The sequence below is a fragment of the Mus caroli genome, chromosome 6 (genome assembly GCF_900094665.2).
Source record: "Mus caroli chromosome 6, CAROLI_EIJ_v1.1, whole genome shotgun sequence".
NCBI classification, from domain to species: Eukaryota; Metazoa; Chordata; class Mammalia; order Rodentia; family Muridae; genus Mus; species Mus caroli.
In genome coordinates this window covers 134,731,529-134,748,367 of record NC_034575.1, presented here as the reverse complement: position 1 = coordinate 134,748,367, position 16,839 = coordinate 134,731,529, and the positions used below count along the sequence as shown (strand labels likewise).

Sequence of the window (16,839 nt, the reverse complement as noted above, 5' to 3'; positions counted from 1 at the left end):
TAGATAGTTGATAGGTAGATGATGGAGATAGATGATTGATAGATGATAGATGAGATAGATGATAGACATAAGTAGATAGAAAGCTTAGATGATAGACAGATAGATTGATAAGTTAATAGTAGTAAGTTCTCATTTATTGAGAACTTATGTGCCAGGTGTATTAATATTTTGCTTCATCTTCTCCTGAGCCCATCAGGTAACAGGACTGGAATTCCAGATATGTGGTTACAGTTTGAACCCAGACTAATTGTAGACTTGAACATGGTACTGACTCAAGCCACGGCATTGTCAGTATTTCTATACTGAGGCACATAAACGGAGTTCATAGTCTCTCAGGTCGGGGAAGAAGCGACAGGCAGAAGTAAAATAGTTAGACTTTGGAGCTTCTCGGCCAGCCGTGTGGTCACATTTCACCACACAGGAAGCAGAGAGAGGGGACAGGAAGTTGTGTCAAGCTCTCTAGGTATCCCACCTCCACATCCTGCACGCTGACTTTCAGTGGCTTGGAGCTGCTCACAGCGGTACGGTTCATGGGTGGGTGGCGGGGTCTTTGCCCCAGACTTGCTTCATGCTCCAGCAGCCTCCTGTCATCTTCCAGACCTCACACATAAGGATTCTCCTCGCAAAGATGGGTCTGGTCTGTCTCTGGCAAGGGTCAGAGTGAAGTCTAGCTCAAGGATTTTGCAGTAGAGTAAATGATCACAAGACAACCAGGTTCCCAAAGGAAAAATTTGCTGCCTTAAATTACTGACATAATCCACACATAAGAAAACCTTTACATTACATTTTTAGGTGGCATTTACGATCATCTCACCCTCCTATAATGCATTTATTAGATAAAAAAAGAGATGGAAAAGAGGAGGAGGAAGATGGAGAAAAGGAAAAGGATATGAAGAGCAGAAGGAGAGGAGGAGACAGAAGGAGGCGGAAGAAGAGGAGGAGAGAGAGAAGAAGGAGGAGGGAGAGGAAGAAGTGGTAGAAGTGGAAGTGGAGGAAGAGAAGGGAGAGGAGGTCAAGGAGGAGGAAGAGGAAGAGGAGGAGGAGGAAGAAGAAGAGGAAGCCACAACTACCAATACTAAGCAAGGGTTACTATTGTAGCACCAAGATTTTTCAGAAACAAAAGACTTTATTATATAACAGCTGACCGGCAAGGAGTCCAGGAAATAATCAAATCTGCCTGCCTGTGGTTTTATCAGGAGACTATATAGAAAGAGGAGAGAGGACGTTTGCTAGTTGGATGATAAGAAGGTAACATTTAGGGCTCTCTTGAGCAGGAAGGAGTCCCTGAATACCAGGCCACTTAACAAATCTCCTGTCTCCTTTGAGGATGGGCAGCTGCCATGCTCTGGAAAGACAATTTGAGACTGTAAGGTTGAAAGTGACCTCCTAGAGAGGTCTTCTGCACATGAGCATGCTAAAAAGCTCAGACCAAAGAGTCCCTGAGTGGAGTCTGGAGCCTTTTCCCAAAATTCAACTTATAAACTTTGTTATTTAAGTGAGGACTTTCTATCCAGATGTTGGCCCATTTGAGCATTTTTTTCTTAATGGGCAGTGTACAGTCATCACTCTTGGAAGTTGATCAAGCTATTCCTGTTACATCTAAGGACAGCCTCACACATTTAGCAAGGATAATAACACACCTGTCTAAGTTAGGGTTACTGCTGCGGTGAGGAAACACCATGACCACAGGCAATTCGGGGAGAAGAGGATTTATCTGGGTCTGCATCACTGTTCATCACTGAAGGGAGTCAGGACAGGAACTCAACCAGGGCAGGAGCCTGGAGACAGGAGCTGATGCAGAGACCATGGAGGGTGCTGCTCACTGGCTTGCCCTCCATGCCGTGCTCAGCCTGCTTTCTTATAGAACCCAGGACCACAGCCCAGGGGTGGACTCACCCACAATGGACTGAACCCTCCCGGCAAAATCACTAATTAAGAATATGCCCTAGGCCTGCCTACAGTTGGAAAGTGCTCAGGAGCCAGGCTCTCCAAAAGGTGACCTTTTTTATGCTTAGTCATTTTTATTGAATATTTTATTTATTTACATTTCAAATGTTATCCCCTTTCCCTATCCCTCTTCCTAGAAACTCCCTATTCCATCCTTCCTCCTTCTACTCCTATGAAGGTGTGCCCCTACCCACCCACCCACTTGCACCTCCGCACCCTGGCATTCCCCCACTCTGGGGCATCAAGCCTTCACAGGACCAAGGGCCTCTCCTCCCATTGAAGCCCGACAAAGCCATCCTCAGCTACATATATGACTGGAGCCATGGGTCCCTCCATGTGTACTCCTTGGTTGGTGGTTTAGACCCTGGGAGGTCTGGTTGGTTGATATTGTTGTTCTTCCTATGGGGTTACAAACCCCTTCAGCTCCTTCAGTCCTTTCTCTAACTCCTCCACTGGGGACCCCGTGATCAGTTCAATGGTTGGCTGCGAGCATCTGCCTCTGTATTTGTCAGGCTCTGGCAGAGCCTCTCAGGAGACAGCTGTATCAGGCTCCTGTCAGCATGCATTTCTTGGAATCCACGATAGTGTCTGCCTTTGGTGACTGTATGTGGAATGGATCCACTGGTTGGGGCAGTCTCTGGATAACCTTTCCATCAGTCTCTGTATTTGCTTCCAGGAGTATTTTGTTACCCCTTCTAAGAAGGACCGAAGCACACACACTTTGATCTTCCTTCTTCTTGAGCTTCATGTGGTAGATGAATTGTATCTTGGGTATTCTGAGCTTTTGGACTAATATCCACTTATCAGTGAGTGCATACTATGTGCGATGTGTGTTCTTTTGTGATTGGGTTACCTCACTCTAGTTTCATCCATTTGCCTAAGAATTTCATGAAGTCATTGTTTTTAATAGCTGAGTAGTACTCTATTGTGTAAATGTACCACATTTTCTGTATCCATTCCTCTGTTGAAGGTCCTCTGAGTTCTTTCCAGCTTCTGGCTATTATAAATAAGGCTGCTATGAACAGAGTGGAACATGTGTCCTTGTTTTATGTTAAAGAATCTTTTGGGTATATGCCCAGGAGTGGTATAGCTGGGTCCTCAGGTAGTGCTATGTCCAATTTTCTGAGAAACTTTTAGACTGATTTCTAGAGTGGTTGTACAAGCTTGCAATCCCACAAACAATGGAGGAGCGTTCCTCTTCCTCCACATCCTCTCCAGCATCTGCTGTCCCCTGAGTTTTTGATCTTAACCATTCTGACTGGTGTGAGATGGAATCTCAGGGTTGTTTTAATTTGCATTTCCCTAATGACTAAGGATGTTGAATGTTTCTTTAGGTGCTTCTCAGCTATTCGAGTTTCCTCTGTTGAGAATTCTTTGTTTAGCTCTGTACCCCATTTTTAATAGGGTTATTTGATTGTCTGGGGTCTAATGTCTTGAGTTCTTTATATATATTGGATATTAGATATATTAGTTCTTTATATATATTGGATGTAGGATTGGTAAAGATCTTTTCCCAATCTGTGGGTTACTGTTTTGCCTTATTGACAGTGTCCTTAACCCAACAGAAGCTTTGCAATTTTATGAGATCCCATTTGTCAATTCTTGATCTTAGAGCATAAGCCATTTGGGTTCTGTTCAGGAAATTTCTTTTCTGTGCCCATGTGTTCCAGGCTCTTCCCCACTTTTTTTTCTCTTAGTTTCAATGTATCTGGTTTTATGTGGAAGTCCTTGATCCACTTGCACTTGAGCTTTGTACAAGGAGATAAGAATGGGCCAATTTGCATTCTTCTACATGCTGACCTCCAGTTGAACCAGCACCATTTGTTGAAAATGCTGACTTTTTTCCACTGGATGGTTTTAGCTCTTTTGTCAAAGATCAAATGACCATAAGTATGTGGGTTCATTTCTGGGTCTTCAACTCTATTCCATTGAACTTCCTGCCTGTCTCTATACCAATACCATGCAGTTTTTATCACGATTGCTCTGTAGTACAGCTTGAGGCCAGGCATGGTGATTCCCCCAGAAGTTCTTTTATTGTTGAGAATAGTCTTCGCTCTCCTGGGTTTTTTGTTATTCCTGACCATCTCAATTTGCTTTTGCATCTGCCCTCCCACACCATCCCTAAAGGAGACAGGAGACTTGTAGAGAGGTGTGGTATCAAGGGACTCCTACTCAAAGGAACCCTAAACTCTGCCTTCTTATCATCCAACTAGCAATGCAGGAAGAAGGTAAGTGGAGGCATTCTCTCAACTGAACTCCCTCCTCTCACATGACCATAGTGTATGTCAAATTGACATAAAACTAGCCCGCACAACTGACCCTTTGTCAGCTTGACACACAAGCACATCACTACTAAACCATAACTTTTCCTTTCCTGGTCATCCCCAAGGTCACACAGTAATATCAACATCTCAATATAAAACATGTTACAAACTTAAGTCCCACAACCTTAAACATTTAAATGTGTAAAATCCTTTTAAAATATCCAGCATCTTTTAAAATCCAGTCTCTAGAAAACTCCAAAATCTTTCTTAAAAAAAAAAAAAAGTTTAAAGTCTCTCAACTATGGGCTCTTGTAAAATCAAGAATAAATGCTTTTTTACTTCAAGAGGGAAAAACCAGGGCACCGTCACAACCTGAATAAAGCAAACCCATACTCCAACAGTGTAAAGAACTCAGTGTCCATTATCTCATATTCAGAGTCTTCTGGGCTCCTCCAAGGGCCTTGGGCTACTTCTCTGACTCCACCCTCTGCAGCTCACACAGCTTGTCTTCTAAGCTCTGGCTGGCTCCACCTCACTACTCCTGCTGTATGCTGAGCTCTCTGGCTGCATCTAGGCTGCATTCTTACCAATAGCATCTCCTGAGCTCTTTTCAGGGACTCCAGCCTGCCACAAAGCACCAAGCCTCAGTTGCTTTCCATAACCCTTCACATCTTCCAAGCCAGTACCACCTTCTGACTCTTAAATTGCCAAGGTTAGCTGCCATGCAACCTTGACCACCTCTAGAACACAGCTTCTGTGTACAGACTCTGAGGAAACACTTCCCAGAAGATCTCACCTCAATGATGCTAGGCTTTTCTTAATTACTGCTAACTTCTCAGCTCCAGCTGACCAGCATCAGTTGTCCCAGTAGAGCAATAGTTTCATGTCAATGATCCTGGTCTCTTGTTAATCACAGCTGATTCTTCAGTACCAGATATACAGAACCACAGATTCTTTTTTTTTTTAAGATTTATTTATTTTATTTCATGTATGTGAGTACACTGTCGCTGTCTTCAGACACACCAGAAGAAGGCATCGGATCCCATTACAGATGCTTGTGAGCCACCATGTAGTTGCTGGGAATTGAACTCAGGACCTCTGGAAGAGCATTCAGTGCTCTGAACCACTGAGCCATCTCTCCAGCCCCAGAACCACAGATTCTTAACTCCAAAGAGTAAAAGGTCCCAAATAGAGTCTTTAAGTCACTCTGAAACTTTCCTCTGAAGTTTCACAAGCCAGGCCTCCTTCAACTGCATTTCTCTCAACAGTCTTATCTTCCAAGCACACACAATAGCTCACCGAGCTTGGAACACTCGGTGGCTTTTCTGGTCCAAAGTCCTCCCACAATCCTCCCCAAAACAACATGGTTACATCCGTCATGGCAATACGCTACTCCTGGCACTGGTTTCTGTTTTAGTCCAGGTTTCTATTGCGGTGATGAAGCACCATGACCAAAGCAACCCCGGGGAGAAAAGGGTTTATTTGGCTTATGCTTCCTCATCATGGAAGGAAGTCAAGACCGGAACTTAAACAGGGCAGGAGCTGATGCAGAGGCTGTGGAGGGGTGCTGTTTATTGGCTTGCTCTTTATGACTTACTAAGCCTGCTTTCTTATAGAACGCAGGACCACAGCCTAGGAGTGGCCACACCCACAGTGGGCTGAGCCCTCCCCCATCAGTCTAGTTAGGAAAATAAACTACAGGTCTGCCTACAGCCAGATCTTATGGAGGCATTTTCTCAACTGGTGTTACCTCAAGTGAGTTGTTAGGAAATTAGCCAGTACAGCACCCCAGGTTTTTATGAGACACAAATCTAAAGATAAAACCAGTCTTAACTTTTTTCTGTGTTTAGACCAGAAGTCAGTGTCAGGGAAGCCAGGAGCCTGTGAGTGGACACGTGTACACATGCTCATGCGCGTGTATGCACACACATCTGTGTGCTGTTCTGTGTTGACATCTTTTAAACTCAATCGCCAGCATATAAAATCATACACTAGCATATAAAAATCCATATTTCGGGCTTCCTTTTGAGAGCTCCTTTTGCTGATCTGGCAATTCTAACACAAGGCCAGGGTTGATGAACACCTGGTGAGGTCCTCTCATTTGCGTCTCTGCTGGGCCTTTAGGTGTAAAATTAAACTCAAAGCACAGAGCTTTTGTAACTTCCTTTTAAGAGCATCTGCCTGGAAGTGGCATAGGTCAAGATCCCCAGCAGTGGAGAATCAGAAGAGCAGGAAGCAAACAGAATCTTGGTACTAAGAGGACCATGAGAGGGAGGGAGGGAGGAAATCCCAGAGAATGAGACGGTAAACACCTGGAGAGAAGAAGCTGACCAGAAGGAGCAATGGGCACACCCCTGGAGTGCATCCCTGGGCCCACAGTGCGGGGTTGAACACTCTGCAGGCACACCCCACGGGAGAGCATCTCTTCTTTGACAGTGGAAGGGATGGATATGAAGTTCTGAAGCAACGGTTCTTTTCTCCACCAGATTGACGATGACAGGAGACGAGACACAATCCAGAGAGTGCGACAGTGCAAATACGACAAGAAGGTTGGTACAGCACTGCCCCCACTGTCCTGAACCCTGCCTGTTAGTACAGCATCCTCCCTTCCCCCATCCTGAACCTTTTCAGTTAGTACAGCATCCCCCCATTGTCCTGAACACTGTTGGTTAGGACAGTTCCCCCCACTGTCCTGAACCTTGTCAGTTAGTACAGTGCTCTGAGTCCTGTCTGGGTGTGGGCTGCGCGTTCTGGCACAGCTGTCCTGGCCCCTGACCTTGACAGTGCAATGCTAGAGGTGCTCAGGAAGCTGCCAGAGACCACTCGCACAGAAGGCAGAGCTCTGCTTCTGAGCCTGGGAGCACGAAAGAACATTGAAGCAGTCTTAGGAGATGTGGAGGACATGGTGGAGTTGAGAGGGTCCGCTCACTCAGCGCAGCCCTTAGATTCCCCAAGAATTCCTGTCAGGGAGGCCTCCACCCTCCCTTCCTTGTTTTCCTTCTCACTCTAACTCATTTTCTTCCTTCCTCCCTCTCTCCTTCCCTCTCTCCTTCCCTCTCTCCCTCTCTCCCTCCCTTCCTTCCATTTTCCCTGGTCATTCTACAAGAAATGTTCCAACTCCAGCCTACTGCATCCCAGTTAGTAGACATTATAGAGAGAAGCCTTAGTCAAACACTGTGAGTGTTCCAGCTCCCCTCACAAGGAAACTTCCATAATCTGTACACAATGGGTCACACAGGACTCTGCCTTCCTGTGCTTCAATGTATTGGAGACTGTTTGTCCATGGAAAGACTGGTGCTACAAGTTCCCCTTTCTCAATTGATCCTGGCAGAAAGTGATTCTGAAAGACCTCAAGCACAGCGACGGGAACTTCAGTGAGAAGCAGAAGATAGACCTGAACAAGGTATGCATGCACGCCATGTGCCGCACACACGCATGCACGCACGCACACACGCACACACGCCTCAGAATCACTTCCCTCCCAACACTGTGGTCCCCAGTGGCGCTGCAGCCAACAGAAAATCCCCCCAGGCAAGGCAACTTGGCTGTTGACCGTCTACCAAGAGACTCCGGAGAGTGAGGCCTGATGTGGCCTATGCCACAAGCCTGGTTTTATTTGAAAGTAGTTAAAATGTTATTCAGTGTAGTTGAGTGGGATGTGACATGGGTGAGAACGAGTGGGGACTGGTGTGTGGTTGTTACAGGGACATCACACTGGCCCTAACTCACCACACCGGCACTCCCACCCCTCCCACCCTGCGCCTCCTTTGCTCTATAAACAGCCTGGTCTCCTGTTCTAGTTGCTGCAGTCTGACTACTACAACCTGACCAAGTTCTACGGCACCGTGAAGCTGGACACCAGGATCTTTGGGGTGGTTGAGTACTGCGAGAGGGGATCCCTCCGGGTAAGCAGCCACAGTCACTTCCTAAGACAGGTCACCTAAGTGCTCACTACATGAGAAAGGAAAAATCATGCTGAAGAGGTGACTTAGTGGCCACCTGCAACTCCAGTTCCGGGGGATCGAACGCGCCCTCTGGTCTCTGCGGGCACTGTGCGTGCGTGCGCATACACACATACACACACACACACACACACACACACATGGTGTGCAGATACACATGCAGGCAAAATGCTTGTACATAAAACAAAACAAAGAGTTCTACTCAATGAAATGACATCAGAGAGCCCTCAGGAAAAATGTCAGAGCCAACAGATTACATCAGTATGACGTCATAGCAAGCAAGACAAAGGTATTCAGAGAGGCAGAATGAATGTGGGAGCAAAAGTAGAGGGCGAGCGAACAAGTGAGCGCTTTCGCCTCCCCCATCCCACCCCACCACCAGAACAGTGACTCAGCGCGTGCCAGGTGGGCTCAGGTATCCTGGATAAGCAGCTCCTGAGCTTCATGGGAAGTAAGAGGGGGCTGAGTCATGTTCACAGGGGAGCAGGACCATCAAGCCTGGCCCCTGGAGCTGTGGAGCGAGCGCTCTGAAGGGCACACACAGCCATACAAAGAACAGACTCACTGAACACTTCACAAGGCTAGCGTTAAGACTGACCGTACAGCTGACTGCAACCTATGGTTATGAATGTACATGGAGAAATACCAACAAAATGCCACGATCTTAAACTTGCTGTACACCGGAATAAGACGCAGACAATAGAATTCAGTTAGTTCTGTGTAGCAAAAATATGACAGTGTGTTATAGCAAAGATCCTAGAACAATGTGATGTGTTTGTGTGTGAGTGTGTGTATGTATGTGTGTGTGTGAATGTGTGTGTGTGTGAGTGTGTGTATATGTGTGTGTACAAACACACACACACACAAGTGTGGAGGTCAGAGCATGGTGGCAGGTATCTTCCTTGACATCCCTACCTATTATATGGAGGGAGGGTCTCTCACTTGAACCAGAGTCTGTAGATCTCAATAGGCCAGCTGGCCGCCTACTCCAGGCTATCTCTGCCTCCCCGAGCTGGGATTACAGCAGGCTACACTGTGGCTGCCTGACATCTGTGCTGGTGTTAGGCATCTGAGCTCCCATCCTAACACTTGCAGGGAAAAGTTTTACTCACGATACCATCCCCTCATCCCCAGATGATCATGTTAATGGGTAATCACTGAAAGTGATTACTTTAATTAATACTGAGAACATGAACAAACGTCCCTAATGATAACTCTCCCCAGCCTTTAAAGAAGAGAAATACTAAAACATCCCAGGAAGCAGCACATAAGCCTAAAAATATGATTTTAGGCCGGGCGTGGTGGCGCACGCCTTTAATCCCAGCACTCGGGAGGCAGAGGCAGGTGGATTTCTGAGTTCGAGGCCAGCCTGGTCTACAAAGTGAGCTCCAGGACAGCCAGGGCTATACAGAGAAACCCTGTCTCGAAAAAAACAAAAACAAACAAACAAACAAAAAAATATGATTTTATAGAACAAGACTGTGTGCTTTCTACGAGTATACATTAAAGAATAAAAAAGCAAATACCAAAATGAGAGACTGGATCAGCTAGCAGTGGCTTTCTTTTCTACTTTTTGATATTTTGCAAATTTTGTTCTCGTTTTATAGAAGATACGTGTATACTTTTTGTACTCAAAACAGAATTGTGCTAGCAGGTGAGAACAGGTTAGGGTAGGCATGTGGCCGGCCAAGGGAAGAAAGGAAGGCATGACTGTGGAATCCGGCTGCCCACAAATCTCTCTTTACCTCACAGTCCCTCCAGCCTAGTCTAAAATGACTCTAACTCTAGAACCTCTTGAGGAATTATTGGGACCATACCCAAATTAAAACCAGACTCGGGTCAGTTGTTTCCCCCTAAAATAAGAACAATTGTTGGCAGTTAATATTCTGCTCCGGGTTATACTGAAAACAGTCGCTTACTGGTATAAGGGAACCCGGTATCTCTTTAAGACCCACCCTAATGTTAGATTAGTTTAAGGCCTAGCTTCTCCAGTTCCTAGGAAAGCTCCTCTCTCTTAAGGGCAGAGATCTTAGCAGACTTAAGAAAACCCAGAGCAATTACGCCAATTGAAGTAATTAACACAGGTGGAACATGAGCCTAATGTTGAAATTCCCAGGAGCAACCCCCTGCTTAAAAACACTGGTCCAGACACCATAGTGGTGCACACACCAGTAATCCCAGCTCTCAGGAGGCAGACGGAGGAGAACCACAACTTCAAGGCCTCACAGGGAGTTCTGTCTGTGTGCTGTGTGCTGTGTGCCAGCTACACAGGGACCTTCAGGTCTTGTGGACTACCAAGGGAGAGCTGCGTCCAAACAAGATGTCTTAAAACATATAAAAACAAATACAACAAACAAATGCAGTCTTCGTAGATGCAGTAGACAGGGCAGATATTCTCAATCAGGCTCCCCACGGCCAGTCTCCAGGCAGTCGCTGTCCTTCTCTCCTGCCTGCCTGATGGTGACATCCACCCCGTACCTGTCTTGTTCATTTGGAGGTTTTGAGACAGGGTCTCACATAGCCCAGGCTGACCTCAAACTGACTATGTAGCCCAGGCTGCCCTTGAAGTTCTGGTCCTCCTCCTCCACCTCCTATGTACAGTACATATTTGATAGTGGTTATGTTTCTTGTTTATGTATTTATTGTATGATTTACTTTATCATTATTTCAGGTTAGTATGCTGTAGCCAGCAACATGATACATCTCCTCCCTCTTCTCCTTTTTTCCTTCCTCTTTCTTTTTCCTTTTTTCTTTCTTCAGACAGGGTCTCGCTACATAGCCCAAGTGGACCTCAAACTGGTAGAAATTCTCTTGTTTAAGATTCCCGAGTTATTTTGATTATACTTGATTTGTCTGCTTTGTGAGCCTGGGATGAGAGAGAGAGAGAGAGAGAGAGAGAGAGAGAGAGCACCTCTGTGTGTCTGTGTGTCTGTCTCTGTGGGTGTCTGTAGCAGATAACAGGGAAAATGCCATTCTGCGCTAAAGCACATCTGTGGGTCACAGGCTCTGTGCTCTGTGCCCTGGACTTTGAAAGTCCCTGGCTCTAGGTTTGTGTGAGGACAGCATACTATTAGTCACACAGTAAAAAATCACCTACCACACTGCTCAGATGGTAGCTGTCAGACAACCCATGATAGTAGGCGATCTTAAAGGAGGGTGGCAGCATCCCAGTCTGTTCCTGACTCGGCAACCTCCTGATTGGATAACCCAGCTCACACTCTCTCCACGCACATCATCCTTCTCCTTACGTGTGTGTTTCTCTCCCTTGTTCAGGAAGTGTTAAACGACACGATTTCCTACCCTGATGGCACGTTCATGGATTGGGAGTTCAAGATCTCTGTCTTAAATGACATCGCTAAGGTAAGAGCCACATGGGCACAGAAACATTCATGAAATGAAATAGCATACCGAGCTCCTGGACACCGTCCACACTGGTGTCCTCAGTACGATGGCAGCCGTGGTAGATATGTCGTGTGCAGGACTTGATGAGATAATATGTGTGCTCACGCATCCTCATAGATTTTTTTTACAAATAAAATACCATATGAAATAACTTCCAGATCTGCTAGATTTTAGGGAGTGATTTGGTCCAGTCAATTCCTTCACAAATGTAAGGTAGTCTCACCTGTGTTTTTAGATGGAGGCAGCAGAGAGCTAGAGATGTGTATGTGTTCACGGTCCAAATAAGCAGGAAATGAAACTATGTAAACACTACAAGCAGGGCTGACTAAGATGGCTCAGTGGGTAAGGTGCTTGCTGGTCCAACATGACGAACTTAGTTCAAATCCCAAAACCCATGTTAAAATTAAAAAAAAAAAAAAAAACCAGTATCAGGTCAGGTGGCACACGTAATTCCAGAGCTGGGGCAGAAGAAACATATTCTCCAGGTTCACTGACCAGTCAGCCGGGCCTAACTGGCAAGCTCTGTTTCCAGTGAAAGGCTCTGTCTCAAAACCCAAGGTGGGGGCTTTCCAGATGGCTTCATGAGTGAAATCATACAAGGCTGACGGAGCGAGTTAATCCCCAGAAGCCACAGTGGAGAGGGAGGGACCAGCTCCTGAACGTCGTCCTCTGACCTCATGTGTGCTATAGCATGCACATACGAACACGCGCGCGCACACACACACACACACACTCATCAAACACACAAGAACAATAAACACAAATGTAACTAATGAAACCCAAGTAACAACACAGCCAGAGGCTGACCTCTGACCTTCCCACACACCCACCCACATAATCACAAAGCCCTGTCTTGTATGATACAGGGCTACTCAGCCACACTTTTCACTCAACTTCCTTTTTCTTCTTGTGGTAGAGCTATGCCTCACAGGCACTCACGGCACCTTTAAAGCGATGTTCACAGCACTGAATTTAAAATCAGACAGTACGGCCACACATGCAGAGAAATTGATTCAAAATGTCACTCATTTCTTTCAAGTGGTCACTCAGCCAAAGTTTGTGACGTCTCTCTGTTTTCCCACCATCTGAAAACGATTACAGGGGATGTCCTACCTGCACTCCAGTAAGATTGAAGTCCACGGGCGTCTGAAATCCACCAACTGCGTGGTGGATAGCCGCATGGTGGTGAAGATCACCGACTTTGGGTGCAATTCCATCCTGCCTCCAAAGAAAGGTCTGTGCCTCTTTTCTTGAATTTCTTTCTTTTTTGTTTTGTTGTTGTTATTGGTTGGTTGGTTTTTGTTTGTTTGTTTTCTATCTCATATGGAAAGTTCAGGAAATGAGGAGGAGACAGGCAACACTTTAACTCTTTCTCCAGCACACCCTGTCTGTCAGCCAACGAATGTTTTCTTGTTTTAGTAAATGTATTTACTTTATGTTATGGGTATGGACGTTTTGCTTATCTGTGTACCATGCGCACGCAGTGTCCACAGTGGCCAGAAGAGGGCATCAGGACCCCTGGACCTAGGATTACAGATGGCTGTGAGCTGCCAGGTAGACACAGAACTAAAGTCAAGTGCTTTGTAAGAACAGAAAGTGCTCTTAACCTCTGAGCCACCTCTGTAGCCCCTCAATGAATGCTTTCTGAGCTAAACAGCTGTCTTCCACGGACACTGTTGTCAGTATTCGGCTCTGTCTCTTGAGCTAAAGGAAAAGGCAGAAGGAACTTGCAGACTTGTAGAAGCTAGACCAGGAAGAGCCCATAGAACCATCTAGATGAGCTTTGTAGGAGATGGGCGTGAGATCCCAGGCTGGAGTTTTGCATAAGAAGATGGACTACAGAGCAGGAGAGCCTGTTCCCGTATGGGCATTACCATTCACATATCTGTGGTGACAAGATATATAGACACACATGTACATGCACATACAGCCTGTGAAAAGAGCCTCGTTGTTCTTCAGGATTGTGGGAAGGGTTCAGAAAAGGAACGTGACGTCACACAGGTGTGTGGAGGGCAGGCACGCCAGCCTTTCCCCTTCAGTCTTCATTGTAAGTTACAGCTAAGCCACCTCAGAAATCTAGAACTCATGTCTCAACATACAACCTCGCTCAAAATGAAGCTCTTATTTCCAGGTCTGTTTAACAATTCTTTGAGTTTTATTATATATACATATGCACACATATATAATCCTCCCTCTATTTCCCCAGCCCTGTGAAGTTTAACATGCCATTGGATTAAACATAGAAAGTTCTTTTATATTCTTTTTAGCATGTATATGTGTGTGCGGTGTGCTTGCATGTGTGCATGGGGGGAGTATTTACGCGCGTGTGTGTGTGTGTGTGTGTACACGTGCGCGCGCGCGCACGTGTGTGCTCATTGGTGCAGAAGCCTGGGGCTACGTCAGGAGCCTTTCTCAAACACACTTCACTTTATTCATTGAGAGAGTCTCGGTACTAAGTCCTGAGCTTGTCGATGAGGCCATCCTGACTAGCCAGCTTCCTCTGGGGAATCTGAGTCCACCTTCGAAGCACTGGAATGGCAGACAGGCACCATAACTACCCAGTGTTCAGATAGGTTCCGGGGAATCCAGCCTCAGGTCCTCACGTTTGCACAAGGGCTCTCCTCACCGAGCCGTCCTCTCAATCCTCAGTGAGTTCTTATGGAAGACCTGCTAGGAGCCAACCTTTGTCCCTAAAGCAAAGGAACAAAGCTTTTGATCAGATGACGTACATTCCATCCTCCTTAACCCTGTTCAGCAGGATCTGCTGATCCCACATGTCTGTTACCTGGACTTTCAGCATAAGTAGAACCGCCTCCTCCAACTTTGCCCTGTTGCTATCTCACGCACAGACCTGTGGACGGCCCCCGAGCACCTGCGCCAGGCCACCATCTCTCAGAAAGGAGATGTGTACAGCTTCGGCATCATCGCCCAGGAGATCATCCTCCGGAAGGAGACTTTCTACACGCTGAGCTGTCGGGATCACAACGGTGAGTCGGACCTCCCCCAGCCTGGTACAGAGCCAGCCAATCGGCTGATTGCCTGACTCAATCTGCATTCGTTCGGGACTCGCTCATCCCGAATCTCTGGCCCCACATCTCATCAGGCCTCCTCTGAGTTGTGCACTCTATGAGGACTGCAAAGGCTTGGTGTGAGCGAGCCCAGCCAGGTGCCATCATTCATTATCCATCTCAGTGTTAAAGAAAGGGTCTTCCTTCACTTGCTGGCTCTGGTGCTCCAGGCCTAACATTTGGACGGTGGATGCAGGAAGATCAAGGCCATCCTCAGCTTCCTAACCACTTTAAAGCCAGCCTGGGTGGGACACTGGCTCATGCAGCAAGCATAGTAGGCATCATCCCTGCACTCCAGTTCTCCGCTCGACCACAGAAGGCAAGGTGCCTGCTTGCTTGCTAACGGGATTAGCACAGGCTAGCAAGACAGCAGTGCACTTCATTCTTATTTAAAGCAGTGCTTAGTTTTTTGTTGCTTCTCATTGAAGGAAAACACTTTGTTCCATTCATCTGGTCTTCACTTTCTGAGCGTTTACTATGCATTAACTCATGGCTGTCTTGGAGGTCAGCTTGGGGGGTCTGGGAGTCAGGGTACAAAGAGGGTACGAAGAAGCCTGAGAAGGCAGTGGCATTGATAGCTGTCGACCAGTGAGGCTGCTCCTGGCTGTAAGTGGGGGACGACTCCTCCCACTTCATTCAGGTCTGTAGATAGGCTCTCCCACGCCTACTGGACTGAAGGGCCATCAAAGGGCGAACCAACTCAGACTGTGGCAAACAGTCCTCACTGGGGGGGCTTCTCATAATGTAATTATTCTCATCCAATCAGAGAAGATTTTCAGAGTGGAAAATTCATATGGGAAACCTTTCCGCCCAGATCTCTTCCTGGAAACTGCAGATGAGAAGGAGCTGGAGGTGAGTGGGTCTTCCCAGTCTTCGGCGATCTGTCTGCTGCAAAGCTTACCACACGCTCAGTGGTGGAACACAAAAGTGTATTCACAGAGAGTTCTGGAAGCTAGCTCCACAGGCCCTCCAGGTTCTCTGGAGCTAGCCCCTTTGTTCTTCGAGAGCTTCTGGTGGCTTTTCTTGGTTTGTAGCCACCCATTCTGAGTACTGCCTTGCACCACGTCCTCTTGCCTCTCTGTCTCACTTGTCCCTATCTCTTCTGATTAGACCATGTGTGACTCCGTGTGGACCCACCCAGGTAACTCCATACAACTGCCCTCTCTCAAGAGTTTTCAGTTGATCACATCTGAAAAGGCCAAATACCATCACCCTCTTTGTTTGATAGCTGTGTGTGTGTGTGTGTCTGTGTGTTCAGTTACTAGAAACCACTGTGTGTTCAGTTACTAGAAACCACTGGAGTCTAAAAAATTACTCAATGGAAAAACTCCAGAATAAACAATTTATAAATTTCAAGTTGTTCACTATGATAAAACTTTGTGCCATTTTTCTCGTTCAGTTCTCCCCTTCCATTAGTCTCTGGGTAGGCACCTAGGCTCAAAGACTTACAGCTGGGTGATGAACTCACGTAGCCCCGTGACTTAATAGCAGTGATGGGGAAGTTTAGTGTATTACTATGGCTGTTTTGCTTTACCACTGGTTATTATTATAACTTACAAACTCCGTTTGACCATAAGTATGTGCTGGACTCTGTACTCTCCTGACTTGAAGTTCTCTGCTGGAAGCCTTGGAATCGTCTCTCCCAGGCAAGAAGGGACTGCTCTTTGGTGACATAGGACACAGGGATGAGGATGCAGGGATCTGTGACCAGTTCTTCTCACCCCTCCCCCAGCTCTACCCCTCCCCCAGCTCAGGACAGAGCTGCTGGTGGAAGCACACATCACGGCCTATATTTTTGAGAGCAAGGTATATGTGATGTATGTGTCAGGCTTACAAATACTTCTATTGATTTAAAAAGAAATATGATCCAGGTATAGGTGTACACATCTTCAGTCCCAGCACTTGGGAGGCAGAGGGAGGATTATCAGGTATCAGGGCCCAGCTTCTGGTACATGAAACTTAGTCTCATTTACCAAAACAGCAAACCCTCACCTGCACAGATAAGGAGATGAAGGTAATATCCCCATACAACTGATTTAATAGCTAAGACTAAAAGTGTGTTTTGTTTTAAAATTCTACTTCAAAATTGACTAAGCTAGGTGTGGTGGCGCATGCCTGTAAACCCTGCACCTGAGGGGTAGAGTCAAGACAGGAGCTCAAAGTCATCCTTGGCTATAGTTAGAGGCCAACCTGGGC

General features: G+C 46.5%; 1 protein-coding gene across 2 annotated transcripts in view; it reads left to right on the top strand.

Moving 5' to 3' along the window:
• Gucy2c (guanylate cyclase 2C) overlaps positions 1-16,839 on the top strand; it is an 81,874-nt gene that overhangs the window by 44,021 nt on the left and 21,014 nt on the right. Inside the window, exons 13-19 of one of the 2 annotated variants that reach the window (XM_021165238.1) lie at positions 6,698-6,760; positions 7,543-7,614; positions 8,012-8,116; positions 11,447-11,533; positions 12,677-12,809; positions 14,425-14,562; positions 15,410-15,495. In XM_021165238.1, the coding sequence (XP_021020897.1) occupies positions 6,698-6,760; positions 7,543-7,614; positions 8,012-8,116; positions 11,447-11,533; positions 12,677-12,809; positions 14,425-14,562; positions 15,410-15,495 (684 nt within the window). The remainder of the gene's footprint in view (positions 1-6,697; positions 6,761-7,542; positions 7,615-8,011; positions 8,117-11,446; positions 11,534-12,676; positions 12,810-14,424; positions 14,563-15,409; positions 15,496-16,839) is intronic. The other variant, XM_021165239.1, reaches the window with a different exon arrangement.